This window comes from Lolium rigidum, chromosome 7 (genome assembly GCF_022539505.1).
Source record: "Lolium rigidum isolate FL_2022 chromosome 7, APGP_CSIRO_Lrig_0.1, whole genome shotgun sequence".
Taxonomy (NCBI): Eukaryota; Viridiplantae; Streptophyta; class Magnoliopsida; order Poales; family Poaceae; genus Lolium; species Lolium rigidum.
In genome coordinates this window covers 159,820,645-159,837,068 of record NC_061514.1, presented here as the reverse complement: position 1 = coordinate 159,837,068, position 16,424 = coordinate 159,820,645, and the positions used below count along the sequence as shown (strand labels likewise).

At 45.2% G+C, this 16,424-nt stretch overlaps 1 protein-coding gene across 1 annotated transcript; it reads right to left on the bottom strand.

Annotated features, from left to right (window-relative positions):
• Window positions 1-4,130: 4,130 nt before the first annotated feature.
• On the bottom strand, window positions 4,131-11,512 carry LOC124675261 (small ribosomal subunit biogenesis GTPase RsgA 1, mitochondrial-like). The gene is made up of 5 exons (XM_047211329.1): window positions 10,924-11,512; window positions 6,475-6,696; window positions 5,831-6,019; window positions 5,162-5,355; window positions 4,131-4,407 (listed from the first exon to the last, which is right to left on the bottom strand). Exons 1-5 carry the CDS (start codon window positions 11,488-11,490, stop codon window positions 4,230-4,232), a joined length of 1,350 nt encoding a protein of 449 aa, XP_047067285.1. The 5' UTR covers window positions 11,491-11,512; the 3' UTR covers window positions 4,131-4,229.
• Window positions 11,513-16,424: the final 4,912 nt, after the last annotated feature.

Genomic DNA, 16,424 nt, shown 5'->3' with positions numbered 1-16,424 from the left:
AATCCAGACGACTTACCCATTGTCGTTTCCATGGAGCTCGATCGGCAAGCATGAAAGCTGCCCAGAAGCACCTCGCTGTCAGTCTTCCCTTTCACCCAGACAGATATAACCTTCACCTCACCAGGTCGGTAGCGAGTAAACTATGGGTGAAAGATAACATACCTTTTAACTCGAGCCCCAAGTGGCGGCTCACGCGGCCGCGTATTCGCGTTCCGGCGCCGAGCCTCCGCCCGCCTCCGCCCGCGGTTGCGCCGGAGCGTGTCGTGCCCGTGGCCGGGGCGCACGGCCACGGGCTGGAGCGTGACCTCTTAATCTACTCCGAGAAAACCTATCTCCAGACGCGATGCTGGCGTCGTGCGTTCGGTACAACCGCCCTTTGCGGCTTACCTCTTCTTCTATACAATTTCCCTTGGTTGTTTGAACTGAGTCCGTTTCATTTGAGTATGGCCTGTAGCTGCCGAGAGGAGCTAGAAAATTGCATTTGGACCCAATCATCATCGATTCATGACGTGGTGTTGCTTTTCTTTGTGTTTTTATCCTGTCCCTTTTATGCCATTTTTGTTTAGAGCAAAGGGAGTGGCACTACTGCTTTAGCAAGACACAATTTTGTATTGTCTCTGCAGGTTTTCTTCTTTTGTTTGTGATGTCTCTCCTGGTGCAAGTTCTTGCGCTTGTCTCTTTCCCAAAGAAATGGATAATCAGATTAGGTCATGCATCTTTGGTGTTCTAGATGTTTTTTTTGTTACATTGGCCAACTTCAACTACTGGTGCCACAGGGTATTGTTCTGGGACTTGTGTTAGTATTTTGAATAGTATATTGATTCAAAGTTTCAAACACTTTGCAGTGCAATTGTGCCAAGCCTATTGAGTGCAGACCCATATTGCCATCTCCTGGAATTGGTTTGAATCTCGGCGTATGTCATTCAGTTTCAAGCTTCTTCTCCTCGGTTGGAGCTGGACAAGATTATTTTTGCCAATCGAGCTAGCCCCCTCTCCGTTTATCTTTTAACGAAAGCAATTCAGTGGAGACCGGAGACATGAAAGCAGTGGAGCCTAACTAAATGCATACTCTTCTCATGGCTGGCGCTTCAAAATAGGGTTTTGACAGAGTACTTGCAAAATAGGTATGACTTCATGAGCCATACTGCTAAGTTTCTACTGTGAAACTCTGAACCATCTTGCAAGTAATGCAAATTTACCCCGGGCTTCCAAGAATTTCTTCTTACTCAAAATTATGTTCTCATGGCAAGTTCTAACAAGGGCGAGATTGTATACAATTTATTTTACAATTAAGTTTGAAAGAAAAAATAATATGCGAGCCATCGTCTGAATAGATGATAGATTCATGACTCGGTAGTTGAACTTCTTTAGGATCTTGGGTTAAGCCCCCTTTTCCTAGAGAAAAGCTATGCCTCTTTAATTAGGTGATCTATATAAGGTCATCTACAATGCAAGGTTCTTAGAGAGGTGTTTATAACAATAAACCAGTTTTGTTTCTTAAACACTAGTGCTTATTTCTATATTTTTTTCGAAACGGGGCAAGCCCAGCCTCTGCATCAATTGATGCATGCGGCTTTGTTTATTAAAAACAGTCAGCTATTACAACCAGCAACATATATCAGTTATTATTACATCTGATGGATCACTCAAAGTTTCTACAAAAATGAGCCATCTAAACCAGCAACAGCACTAGCTTATTTCTATATTAGAAGTATCCAGTTAAGCATTCCCCTTGTACAAATAAGCACAAATGCTTAAGAAAGAAGTGGTCTGCTTTTCTAAACACCTCTCTAAGCACCTTCCATTTTGTGATGGACGGGTTAAACTTGATATAATATTTCCTTTTCTGTTTGCAGGGTGTGCTTTGATTTGTTAAAACAAGACTTCGACTAACAATTATCTTAATATGTTTTTATGTAAAAAAAAATGTCAATTGCACCAACAAACTAGGCCTAAAAAACTACAACTTCCAAGATTATAAGGCATAACTCACAATCTATGGGTCCCTTGGTCAGATTTTCTATCAATTAACTAACCGCCGTAATACAAGTGTTTTGTTACTTGTTAGCCCCATGCATGGTCCGTGTTATGAGCTGTTTAAATCCCATGAAGCTGTAGTCTTTTTTGGTTACTCCATCCCTGAAAGTGTGCTTTGGCGCAATTGACTCTAGTACTAAAAAATCAACTTTTTATGTACTTTCGTATACGAATTTAATGACATTAATCTCATGCCACATAAACTAAGTACTAATAGTGTAATAGTTGGTAGATGCTTTGTCTTAACCAACCAGAATACACCACAACTCTAAGCAGGATTTGGCTGAAATGACAAACGCTAACGGGTTCGACACTATTGGATATGTCCTTAAAAGAATCGTGGCGGCCACTTCTGAACCCGAACATATAGTAGGACAACAAAAACTGATCTGAACCACTAGATGAACACTGACTCAGCTTTACAAATTTTATTGTATCAACAACATTATACACACCCTTGATAGTAGCGTCATACCGAACTTGATAAGAACCTAATATCTCTCCTAATCTTCTAGCTTTCAGAGGAAAACTTTTTCCATCTTGTCAATAAGTCTCATATTGCAGACGCTTGTACATAATTGATTTACATCGGCATGATACCTAGGAATACCCATGAAGTTACTGCAAACTGGCCATGTTTTCAACAGCCTATTAGCCTCTTCTGAAATTTTACAGATCAGTTTCTCACGGAGATTATCAATGGGTCTCAGCTTATCTAGAATCTTGCTAAATTTGGTGGGAACACCTGCTCCGGATGCCTGCAAGTGCAAGCAATGCTGCGCAATATCAAACAAGTCTTATCTCTTGGCCATTGCACGGTCGACAAAAAAAAACAATGCACAAGATTCCCTGGGTGGCTGTCATGTATTTTGTATCAATTCAAGTACAAAGTGACTTCTGACCAAATTAGTGGTGATCATAATCAATATGGAGTATGTTTAATCTTAGATTTGTCCCGTCTTCGTTGCTTGTCAAGATAATGCCTTCCATTTGATTCCTGATGTTGTCAAGTACTATTAGAAATGGTCAGATTAACGACCATATGCATACAAAATACTGTACCAACTCCACCCCTGCATCACTTTTCTCGACTTGGGCCACACATAAACTTCTATTACATAGGATGGACGACTGGTCAAAATGGTCAACGTAAAGATGACTCAAACCTGGTGGTATATTGTTCTTACCAATCGAAATGGTATGCATACAAAATACTGTGCCAACTCCACCCCTGCATCACTTTTCTCGACTTGGGCCACACATAAACTTCTATTACATAGGATGGACGACTGGTCAAAATGGTCAACGTAAAGATGACTCAAACCTGGTGGTATATTGTTCTTACCAATCGAAATGGTCAGCGTAAAGATGACTCAAATCACAGGTCGTTAAAAGGGATAACTGACTTTGACCTCTCTGACCGTTTTTATCATTCGGGAAAGTGTGCAGTTCTTTTTTCATGTAACTCTAGTTGAGGACTTCAGAATCCCTCCTACTGTATTTCCCACGTCATCTAATTTATCTGTAAATAACCAGTTAATATTGTAAACACAAGACTAGTATGTGCCGCTCTTTGATTAGTTCCGCTCTGCGTGGCTGCGTTCACAACCACGAATAGCCCGTCCTAATGGACCTTTGGTTTGCATAATCTTTCATTCTTACTCTTATCTTATAATCCCCTTCCAGTCTAAATACTGTTAAGAGAGATCATCCGGAGTTTAGGTTCACTGGATTTGAAAACTGCCCAGAAGCTTCGTAGTAGCTCAAACACTTATCATTTGAAAATACCAACTTGATAAATTTAAATCACTGTTGGTCCAAGGTCCACTGTGAGCCGAACAAGAAACCATCCCTATGGTAATTCGATTGATGTCTACAGTCTGTACTTCATAAAATTGACTATACACGGATACCTCACAAAAGTTCAGAACGCCATTTCAAGAAATTGGGATTTTTTTTTTTTTGCTTCTTTGCTTACCTTACTTTCGTCTTCTTACTGTTTTGTCATACCACAGAAGCAAGTACTGATCGTCACCATCTGGAGTTCATTTCTATAGTCCCCTTGTCTACAAATTTCTATTTCCGAACTACTTCAGTATAGTTAAGGACGCCGCGGTAGAAAGCCAGCTATGTACATCATCTGCAGTTTGTTTCTTGACACTGTTTAGAGTTTGTTAGATCAGGAACCGGCTTCACCGTTTGCCAGAGCGTCGGCTCACACCAAACTGATAGTCATCATCAGGGTCATCCATTTCAGCATCAATATCATCCAGAATCGATTGGTTCATCTTCTTCCTGGACACCCTCCTGTGCTTTTTCAGTTGAAGGCGAGGCTCGGCTTGCTTCACACCCATGGTACCTGTTTTGTATCTGAAGCAATATGGGTATGTTCGCGGTGTTAACACACATACAATTTAGCATCCATCAATCGTAAGAACTTTGTTATGGAAGAAACGGTTCTTAAGACAATCTGTCAACATGATGTTGTATAGGCATTAACATATATGTCGGATGGCAGTGCGCCTGCCTTTAACCTAAAAAAATATATATGTCTAACATAAGCATAAGTGGATGACAAAAAACCACGCATACCCTTACAAAGTGGCATTGTGCAGTTATTTAGCCTTTTCCAAAGCTTTAAATGGTTGAATGAACACATTCCATTAAGTAGTCTTGATTCCCTCAATGGACAGATATTTCTATATGAAGTGTTCCCAGGCCAGGGACAGTTGTAATGAAACGGATGGAGTAATAAGTATGGAACCTAAGCAAATTAAACGCCCAAATGATTGCGCATCACAAAAATTCAGCGTATAGAATGTCTCTAGATGAAAGCAATTGCTGCCACCAGAATCATGGAAAGACCGTCACATGTTAATCATATATGTATCAAATAGATAACCTAGGGCCTACTGGCCTATGGTAGATTTCATTCACATTAAACCTTGGCAAACTGAAACAGCTAACCTGTCCTCCAAACATTCGGCTTTATTTGGTTGATGCGCTACAGAATATTTGTTGAAACTCTTTTGAAAAGTTGAAGCCACAGACTACTACAGGAGAAGAAAAGGCATAGGCATCTGGTGACTAGTGTGCATGATTATATAAAGGAAACACGAATTACCTGACATCACCTTCCCTTTTAGTTCCAAATGTTCGTAACTGGAAGGATTCTCTGATTTTGATCTCATCAAGCAACTGCAGATAGTATGGGTATCTTTCCCAGTCACCTTTGACAACACAGCCATGTTCACCGATGTGAGCACAGTCATTAAATAAGCACTGTGAGGGCTCATTTTCTTCAAGCATCCTTCTTATCTGGATATAAAAATTAAAACACAATCATGCATAAAGAACAAACTGAATTTGCCTTTCTACATGGAAATAATCATCCTGGCATCCTGGGTAATCTGGATTATCAGGAACCACAAAGTTTCAGAGCACAAGATGCGACTTTCCAAAATTGGAAAAGGACTTTCCTAGATGAATTAGGACTGGTCGTTTTCAGGATGAAAATGAAATATTCAGATCAGTTCAAAAACTGGCTACAAACCCAATTGTAATTTTTTATTTTCTCCTTTTCATCCTTGTAATTTTGTAAATATTGTACCATAGCCTTATTAATAAATAAACATTGCTGTGGGAAACTCGCCCACTGTTTTACTTCAAGAAAAACACAATTATGCAAATGTCATATCAAACTATAGTGTAGCTTCACAGAGTATATTTATTCTTGCACAGATGTTAGAATCAAATAAAGTACTTGTAACAACAGAGCATCGAATGAACAAACCTCAGGAAAAGTTTCTGCAAGACCCTGTTTGGTCAGTTTCATCAGACTAGGCTGATTAAATCCAGGAGTATCAGCAAGAAAACCTCCATCAACTATCGGAAGCAATGAAACATGACGTGTGGTGTGCTTTCCTTTGCCACTTTTCTTGGACACAGTTCCAACACGTTGTTCACCGAACCATTTACTATTCTGGCAACAATGTCCAAAAACAAGGGATTCAGTGTCCACATTGAGATAGATTTCAACAGAAAGGTTGCGAAACCTCGCAACAATGGAAAAAACTAATAAAACATGTCAAATACAGGTAATCCTATAGAATATCAGAGATATGCAGAAAATGACTATGGCATCCACATAAAACAGACAACAATGCCCTATCTTCAGCATGCTTCGCCTCCAACTCCACAAGCTAGACGAACTTAGTAACATATGTCCATATCAATAAATTTATGTTCCAGAAATAGTCCTGACATATGTGCCATTGGAACACCTGATCGGACATATCTAGGCCATAAGGATAGGAAAAACACAGCGAAATGTACGAACACTGTGATTAAGTGAAAGTATCCGCTAAACCTATGTTACATGAAACTGATGACAACATGCCAGGGGTTAAGTGCAATTTGAAATGATATAACAGTCACCTGCTCAACAAGTTGATGTATTGGATCTTCTTCTGAAATATTTTGGTTGCATCTCAAGGCATTAATCAGACTGGACTTGCCAACACCGCTGGGACCAACAACTACAGTTGTCTGTCCTTTCAACATCTCTTCAAGTGCACCTAATCCAGAACTCTGATTAACACTTACAAAGAGTGGATCATAACCCCAGCTCTTCAACCTGTCTCTCCAGTACGAAATGGTCTGCAGAAAGCCCAATAATAAAGTATCAGCAAAGGCGTACAAAAAAAAGGGTCAATACCAAGCTATAGTGAACCTGGCCAATTGCAAATTCTAATTGCTGAAACTTGCGCTTCTGAGAGGGAAAAAAAAAGTGTGAAAGGATGATATTGATCCTTTCAGAAAACGATGATGAACACATGGTGGGCATGCACCAATCGCAATTCTCTGATACTTAATATTCAATGTATGCTTTTTACCCATGATGGCACTGAGACGAATGAGTAATGGCCATACTTAGAATTTATCATCACCAGACACCGCATAGTAGCTGGTGTGCTGCTTTGTGCACCAAAAGGGGTGCCATCTAAAGGATGTTTACACCTTCTGTCGCAAGCCAATCAAATTAGCTGTACGTTGTATGGGCCAGGGAACTGGGTATTGTTCATGCATTAGGATTTTATCTGTAGGTGTCTCAGCCTCTCAGGTAGCCTCTTAAGATGAGTTCTCTCTTGGTTGAGAGGCTCCCTTTGATAATTTATACAACTCAAATGGAACGCCTTTGTTTCATTAAAAAGTTAAAAAGCATATAAGCAAGGTATGAAACCCCTAGTTCAGGTATGTTCTGTTCGCTCTAAATCATTGCTCTATTTTTAAGTATGATACAGACACTGTTGTTGAGATGCCAGTGCTACAAGCAACAGAACCATTTCAGTTCAAACAAAAACACCTGACAAAGTGGCACCTTCGTTTTTCCTTTATTTTTTGAGAAGAGTGATTTTCACACCGCTGCCACATCAAGGGATCAAGACTGGGTCGCGTGCGTATGAACTCCACGACCCCGCCACTATGCTCTCGTGGCTATATCACCTTAATGCTTTGTACATCTTCCCACTTCATTGGGCACCACACACCAAACTACTGAATCGGCACCTTTATGCATGTTCCTATGCACTCACAACTCCAGTGGAATGCACATGCACTACACTATAATCGCTAATTTACACCACACTATAGAAATTAGTAGCTGTTTAGCGATCAATTCAAGAGCTGGTCGCTATTTGTTCAGTCTGCAGCAATTTAGTACTTACCCCCAATTAGTTTAACTGATTGATTTAAGTTGGAAAAGAACAAGCCAACACGCTGGAGCTGAGGACCTTTCATTGTTTTTCGCGAAAACGCAAAAGCATTGCGTTTCGATGCATTGATAGAAAAGAAGGTTATATGTACAAGTCCCCTAGAGGACACACCCCGCCATACAACTCAACCCAAGAAAAACTAGTCTAGGGGAGGAGCTGACGGACACCCCGGGCTCCCGCGTCCGCCCATAGCCGCGCATCGGACCTAATGTCGTTGAATAGGGACGTCACCGAAGGTCGCGCATTGTCGAAGACCGCCGCATTTCGGTGTTTCCAAATCCACCACGCCGTAAGCATGATAATCGACGAAGTTTCTTTGCGCAGTTGGCGGGGGGCGGTCCGCACAGCCTGCGACCACCACTCCGCGAAGTCACCCTCCACCGTGGGAGGACCTGAGGTGGATCGGATCCACGAGAGGACCTCAAACCACACCATCCTGGAGAAAGAGCACCCAGTGAGCAGGTGCGCCATGGTCTCCACAGCCTGATCACACAGCGGGCATGTAGGCGCATGCGGTAAGCTCCGCCTCGCCAGCCTCTCACCCGTCCAGCATCTGTCCATGCAGGCCAGCCATATGAAGAACTTCACCCTTGGCGGCGCCCAAGATTTCCAATTCAGCCTCCAAGACCCTGACGTGATAGCGTCATAGCAGGATCGAGCACTATATCGGCCATCCGTCGTCCAGCGCCAGACCATCCTATCATGTTCCGCCGAAAGTTGCACATCGCGAAGCCTACCCCATAGCTGCACGTATTGCCAAAGTGCGAGCGCGCTTGGCGCGCCTGCTATGTCGGGGATCCAGGTTCGATCGATCAGCGCCTCCCGAACCGTGCGCGCCTTCCGGCGGCGCTTAGGGACCAGCGCATACACCTCCGGCGCCATCTCCTTGATGGATCTCGCCATCCGGCCATTTGTCCTCCCAAAAGAGGGCGGACTCCCCATCGCCTACCTCCATCGTAGTGGAGGCCGTGAAGACGTCGAGCTCCATCTTAGAGAACTGCATATCGAGCCCACGCCATGGTCGCGTAGGGTCGGTACGCATCCTCCAGATCCAGCGCACCCTCAAACTGGTCGCAGTGCGCACCAGGTCAGGGATTCCCGGGCCCCCGGCCGCGGCGGCCGACACACCCTGGACCAATTGACATGGCAGTGCCCTCCGTTGGCCTCTGCCCTGCCGGCCCACAGGAAGCCGCGCAAAATCTTGTTCACCTGTTTCAGCGTCTTCTTGTCCAGTCCCAACACCATCAGCTGATGCAAAGAGATCGCCGCGAGCACCGCGCGTACCAGCGCCAAACGCCCAGCCCTGGGCATCATGGAAGCACGCCAGGTAGGGAGTTTGTCAGCCAACCGGTCTACCAGGGGTTGGAAGGATGCGGCTGGCAGCCTCCTGGTAGAGAGGGATGCCAAGGTACTTCACGAGAACTGCGCCGGTCGACATCCCATGAGTCCGGCGGCGCCGGCAGCCTCCTCTTCCGAGCATCCAATGGGGAGACCGAACACTTGGCGAAGTTGGTGTGTAATCCCGAGGCCTGCCCAAAGAGATCCGGAATGCCGCGAACTGCGCGCAGTTCCGACTCATCGAGGTGGCGAGAAGATCACCACATCGTCCGCGTATAGCGAGACCGATGTCACCGGGTCTCGCCGAGCCAACCGTTTGAGGACACCCAACTCGATGGCCTTGGCCAAGCAACCTATTAAGCGAGTTCATCATCAGGACGAACAGCGACGGCGACAGGGGGTCACCCTGTCTCAGACCCCTCCTAAGCCAGATAGGGGGGCCTGGCTCGCCATTGAGCAACACCCTGGTACTTGCCATGGACAATAGAATGGAAACCAGCTCGCGAAACCTAGGGCCAAAACCTATCTTGCGAAGGATCTCCATGAGGAACCCCCACGAGACAGAATCGAACGCCCGAGCTATGTCCAGCTTGAGCATCACCCGTGGTTCCTTCTTCCTGTGCAGGAACCTAGCAGTCTGCTGGACCAACATGAAGTTGTCATGGATGCACCGTTTGCGGATGAACGCACATTGGTTACGATCCACCAGCGACTCCATCCTAGGAGCTAGCCGTGTAGCCAAGGTCTTAGCCACAAGCTTGGCGAAGATGTGGATAAGACTAATCGGCCTATAATCACCCAGCGCCGCCGCGTCCGGGCGCTTAGGCAGCAGGATCATTAGGGCCTGATTGAGGCCCTGAAACCCGCGCCCACACATCGTGAACAGCTTCTCGAAGGCTGCCATGAAATCACCCTTAACCACGTTCCAGCATTTTTGCAGGAACTCAGCTGTGAAGCCGTCGGGTCCTGGCGCTTTGCCTGGCGGCAGGCGCCTAATCACCTCCCAGATCTCCTCCTCAGTGAACGCAGCCTCCAGCTCGGAAAGGTCCTGCGGGTGGGTGCCCAGAAAGTCCAAGTCCAGCGAGTTCGCCCGGTCAACCGAGGTCCCAAGCAGACCTTCAAAGTGCGTGAAGGTCGCTTCAGCCATGGCCGCATGGTCCGAGATAACCGCGCCATCCACCTGCATGCTATGGATTACGTTCTTCTGTCGCCTATAGGCCGCATGTTGATGGAAGAAGGATGTGTTGGCGTCTCCCTCTCGCAGCCACGCAATCTTGGCCCTCTGGCGAGCCATAGTGCGTTCAAGAGAGGCTAGACCCAGCTTGAGGTGTGCACGGAGTCGACGTTCGTCCGGAGACAATTGTCGTGATTCCATGGCGATATCCAACCTCAGCACAACCTCCCGCGCTATCATCAGCTGCAGCTTGACACACCCCACCTTCTTATCGCTCCAGCTCATTGCGATCCATCCCAAAAATAACTAGATGTAGGTAACTACCTGCAGTGACTAATAGCAATGTAGTACCATCTATATTCACTAACAGTTGAAGCTGGCAAACTGAGTAACTTGTACTGTCATACTGCAGTGACGGTTTCGTCACTAACGAGTAAGCTTGCGCCAAACGGGCCATCGATGATACTATGTGAAGGCTAACTATGCAATTATGCATCAAACTCGACCACACTAATTATGATTTGTATTATGTATGCTGCCTCAAGAAGACAATGCTTTACCTAGAAAATAAATTATGGCTCGAGCCCTGGGCGAGTGTACCTGTTGGTCGACGAGCTCGACCTTGTTGAATACGAGCAGGAACGGAATCCCCGCGGACTCTGCGTCGACGAGGAACCTGGTGAGCGTGGCGGGCTCGGGCTGCGGCTGGTGGAGCGAGAAGAGGAGGACGATGCGGTCGACGTTGGCGACGGGCGGGTCGGCGACCTCGGTGCGCCTTTCGAAGACGTCCTCGATGACGCCGCGGCGGCCGGCCCAGTCGACGGCCCCGACGAGCACCCTGTCCCCGACGAGCACGCGGCGGCGGATCTTCTTGAGCAGCGCGCGCACGACGCAGAGCAGGTCGGCGCCCCGGTGCTGCTCCAGGCCCGGGGGCGTGGCGGCGACGATGACGCGCATGTAGTTGGCCTGCGAGGCGGCGACCAGGCCCGTGGCCTGGGTCGGGAGGAGCGCGTCGGGGGAGGGTGGAGGGAGGGAGCCCGCGGCGGGGGGAGGGAGGAGGAGGCGCTGGTGGCGGGGGGCGGCGCGGCGGAGGAGCGGGAGACGGAGGTGGAGGCGGGGCAGCGTGGCGGTGGAGGTGGGCGGGGGCGGGGCTGGGAGGAGCGGCATTTTGGTGGAGCGGGAAGTGGATAGCGGAGCAGAGATGGGCGTGGAAATAGAGTACTCGCGTTGAAACTAGCCGCGCGGCACTTGCCGGCCAAGGCGGACACGGATTTTGGGAGTGGAAATCGGCTGGTTTCTGGAACTGCTGCGTTCCTGCGGCCTGACGAAACGTGCCGCGTGGATGCGAGGTTTGTTTTTGTTTTTGTTTTTTGAGAAATTCTTTTTTTGGATATTGCGCGTACTGTTAAAGGTATACCATATTTGTATGGTACTACATCCATTCCAAAATTTAAGCTTTATAATTTTTTTGAAAAAAGTCAAACTAAATAAAGTTTGATTAAACTTTTAGAAAAATCTATCAATGAATATGATATTTTGTAGATACCATATAAAAATATATTTTATTATCTATATAATAATATTGATTTTATATTTCACATGTTACTAATTTTTGATAAAAATTTGGTCAAACTCAACATAGTTTGAACCAGGCATAGCCCGGATGGTTGGCGCGTGTTGATACCTGTCCTACCCTCGAGATCCAAAGTTCAAGTGCTAGCCTCCACTCTCTCACCGTATACATCTAAATATCTTCTACTTCCCCCGTCTAGCTCCCACACAACATGCCTGAGAAAAAATTCATACAAAATTGGAAACAATTAATTGAGATTCCTAATGCATGGCCCAACGATTCCTTAAAATTAGGCAGCAATGTTTTACTTTCCTTAATTGAACTTGGCTCCACATATATGGAGAATCAATAAGAAACATTTGTGGGATCTGTTATGGTAAGTTAGGAAGATATGGATTTCCCAAATTTTACGTTGATCTCAAACGTTCAGCTAGGAGGTCTTGTGTAAAAAATAATCTTGCGCTAATTTCCGTCCTAAAAAATTGTAGGCACTATAGAATGAAATAGAGGGAGTATAAGCCTTAAGTTTTGAAATGAAGGTTGTAGAATTTTAAGAGCAATTCCAATAGTATAGCCAACTGTTGGCTATAACAAGATGCCATGTCATTTGTAGTCACCATATAGCTAACATGTATAATAGTTGGCTATAAAAATGGACTACTTTACTAACACATAGCCCACCTTTCACTCTCACAAAGTGCCTAGGAGCACGTGCAAGAGCTGGCTATTGCATAGTAGTCCACCTCTCTTCTCTCTCCCCTTCTCTCTCCTCCAACTCATCTAAGATATATTATTTAATGTCTTATAGCCAGCTGACTGGACTCTATTGTACTTGCTCTAAGTACTAGACCGACTACCACTCACTGCTGACGCTACAACTACGAAGCAAAAGCGCGCGTCCTAAACTGACCAACCGATTTTTGTGGAGGATTGATAGGAACAACATCATTGCAGATTTCTGGCGACGCGTATGCAAAAGTTTTAATTATAGGGATTTCAGGTGGTATCGGTTTCTTGTCACTAGCATTGTATTGTAGAATCATATAGTGATATCACGGTAATATGAGATTCTTCTTTAAAATACAAATACATATATATATTTGAATACAAGCAGTTGTTTAATGCACGATATAAGCATGACAAAGACACCCGGGAGCCGAATTGAATTTCCGTCTATATTTATACTTCAAAGTCAATACACACGAGAAGAGAACTAACATGAGGTTAAATTGTTAGAAGGGTAGTTATACCCTCGCCCACGTATCTGGAGCATGTGCAGAGTATGCACTCGCACAGGACCGGCTCCAAATTTTGTGACCTACTCCTTTCTAGAAATCTTCCCACGCACAGAATTTTTTACCACTAGTCCACTACTCCTGCTCAAAAGTTATTGCATGTTATTGCTTCTCTCTTTATTACACCTTGCTGACATCTCTTAGAATTCACCTACTATTTTTTTCGAAATGGAAAATTCACCTACTTTAAAGAGGAGAGATTAAACCATCTCATATCTAAAAGGCCTCTATCTAAAAATCATCTCTACACGTAATCCTATACATATAATAGCTTTATTAAAATCCCTCTTACAATAACAATAAGAAAACGGAACAATCCTACGGCGTACTCTCTCTATTGTATGTCGTTATTTTAATGTAGATTACACTGGTCGTTTTCGTATCAAAATATTACTGTAGTTTAAAGTGACTTGCTAGTTGTTTAAAAATTTGTACAAAGTAGACCAAAGGGAACGAAGGGATATTTTTTTGGTAAATTATGTTAACTTTTTTAGTCCGGGTGACGTAGACACTACCCTTCGGGTAACCAACGTTGCCCTATCCTATATTTCCTAGTTGGAGGCCCATGAAGGCACTTAGAGGCGAGGCGACCCATCCGGACGGTGCACCAGAAGATTCCTTGACAAGCAAGACAGAGAAGCAGCCGAACAAGGAAAGATTAGATCTAAAACTATTGTAAACCTAGTCGTACTCGGTTAAACCTCTTGAGACCTGGCCTCCTATATAAAAGCCAGGAGAGGGGCTGCCGAGGAGGACAATCAATCTTAGCAATCTTAGCCACCAGAAGCTTGGAGCTAGGTCATAATAGCGCTTAGCCATCTCGACGAGATCTCAGCCGAACTATTCGGCACCCCATTGTAACCTATTATCATCAAAATCAAGAACAGACAGGCAGGACGTAAGGGTTTTACCTCATCGAGGGCCCCGAACCTGGGTAAATTGCTCTCCCCGCTTGCCTGTGAACCGATGTCTCGTCTCAGCTTGGAGGATTCCATTAACCCTAAGCCCCTGTGGTGACCCTGCATACCACTGCATGTTGTAGTATGCCAGTCGTTGATATAACATTCGCGAAGTACCAATCCGCAAATATTACATCCCTCGGAGTAGTACAACAGAACATAGCAGGTCCATAACTTATTCATACGTTATTACAAACCATATGTACATGTCATCCCGGAGCTCCTCTTGGGTCCTAAGAGGGATACTCCTGGGTTCGAGGCGAACCCAACTTAACTTACAATATAGATGTCTCACGAGAATATACATTTATTCCAGCGAGCAGTTAATTACTAGAAGTTCGGACTGCTCGGTACTACTACTACTATTACTGAGTCTAAGATTGTTCTCCTCCAGATCCCTCTCCGTTTCCGTAGACTATCAGGTATACCTGGGCATGTGTCGGGCCGGGCCGGGCCTCGGGCCGGCCCGAGGTAAGCCCGACGCAAAAAAATACGGCCCAAGCCCGGCCCGGCCCGGCCAAATACCCACCAAGCCCGTCGGGCCGTCGGGCCGTGGGCCGGGCCGTAGTGTTAATCGCTGTTTTCGGGCTACCCAGGCCCGGCCCGGCCCGGCAGTCGGGCCAACATTTCTCGGCCCAGGCCCGAGTTTTTCGGGCCGGGCTCGGGCCGGGCCGTCGGGCCGGGCTGCCCATGGCCAGATATGCTATCAGGTAGTCTACGCCTTCAACACCTCCAGAGAGGTCTGGTTCTTCATAGCCGATGATATCGGCTCCTTCAGGGTTGTCGTTGTCCTCCTCCAGATGGTTCAGACAGTCTAAGCAAGGGATTTAAGAGTGGTATGAGTACGAGCGTACTCAACAAGTTCATATTAGGAAAGAGGTGTTTAATGCACTAACTACAGTACCAGACTAGAAAGTCTGATACCATGTAGGTTTTGTTAACCATTTCTTCAAAAGATTGCTTTTATTCAGAAGAACTATGTCCGTCAGCCTTCACCGGTTGACTAGAACTTCATGGAGTTCCTTTCCGGCAGCGTCCGCAGTTCCAAATCTCGGAACAAGGAGTGACTGGTCACAATTCGTTACACTCTGCAGAGGTGTGTTTCTTTACCCATAAGAGATCTTAACCTTGGTGCCAACCGGGAAGCTTTCCCGTTCACACTTCCTTTGGTGTGAGGCCCGGTATAAGGTCCTAGTCAATCATGTTCCTCCGCTACCTCGCACACCCACCCTTCGTTGCATACCCCGACCCTGGGTCCTCGTCGGTCCCATTATTCCCACTCACGGGTGGACCCCGACCACGACGACAGTTTGGGACTCGTTAACCAAACTCCTTCGCCGGTAGCTGCAACCCATCATAGACCGCAATACCGTGGGGAACTTAAAGCTTCCCCAGCCTACCGCTTGTTCCTCGGGCGACAAGTGTCTACGGACTATGCCGTGGGGACTTAAGGCTTCCCCAGCCTACCGCTTGCCCCCGACAGATACAAGTGTCTACGGTAAAGCGCGTCCGTTGATGTACGAGAGGTGGAAACACTTTTGACTACTCTGTCCCACTCCAGATCTTATGGTGAACACGAGTTATACGGCACAAGAATCACTGGACGACATTTGTTGTTTAATCCTAGATGGATATAAACCCTTGCAATGGAACCTCCACCATATCAACACAATCCATGGTTCCATTGCCCACCACATAGTCATATTCATAGTTATGAAAATAGTGGTTTTTATTTTTATGCAATAGTGATAAACGTAGTACTTCGCAAGTAATTTGGTAAAAATACTCAAATGACATGAGCAAGTGATGAACTTGCCTGAACACTGCAAAGTATTGCAGTTGGATGGTGTGGACTGACCCTTGTCCTCTGTTGCTGAAAATTAGCATCATTATCCGATAAGGGCAATGGTTAAAGAAGCAATTATGCATGATTCAGCTTTTAGGGTTGTTCCCCCCCTTTCCGGTGTTTTATTATTTTATATGGAAGGTGAATACTAAGAACAATTTAGGGATACTTTGTTTAGGATAAAATACAACCTTGAAATGTTGTCAAGGTGTTTTTATAGTCCAAAGACATTAATGGACTAATTTTCATTATTGAAAATAATATGTGTGATTTAAATGATTATTTAAATCATCAAATTAAGACTTATTCTTAATTGTCTTCAAAAATTCCCTTTGATATTTTATTCAGGTAGAGAATTTTATGCTGATCAATTTTCATATTTTTAATTATTTTTTTAGAGCTAGTAATAATTTTCTATGAAATTTCAA

Excerpts from the sequence above, each read along its gene's own strand:
- LOC124675261 (XM_047211329.1), bottom strand. The coding sequence starts at position 11,490 with ATGCCGCTCCTCCCAGCCCCGCCCCCGCCCACCTCCACCGCCACGCTG. Across the intron at positions 6,697-10,923 it reads TCGAGCTCGTCGACCAACAG|ACCATTTCGTACTGGAGAGA; the intron begins GTACACTCGCCC and ends GGCTTTCTGCAG. Across the intron at positions 6,020-6,474 it reads TACATCAACTTGTTGAGCAG|AATAGTAAATGGTTCGGTGA; the intron begins GTGACTGTTATA and ends CATTGTTGCCAG.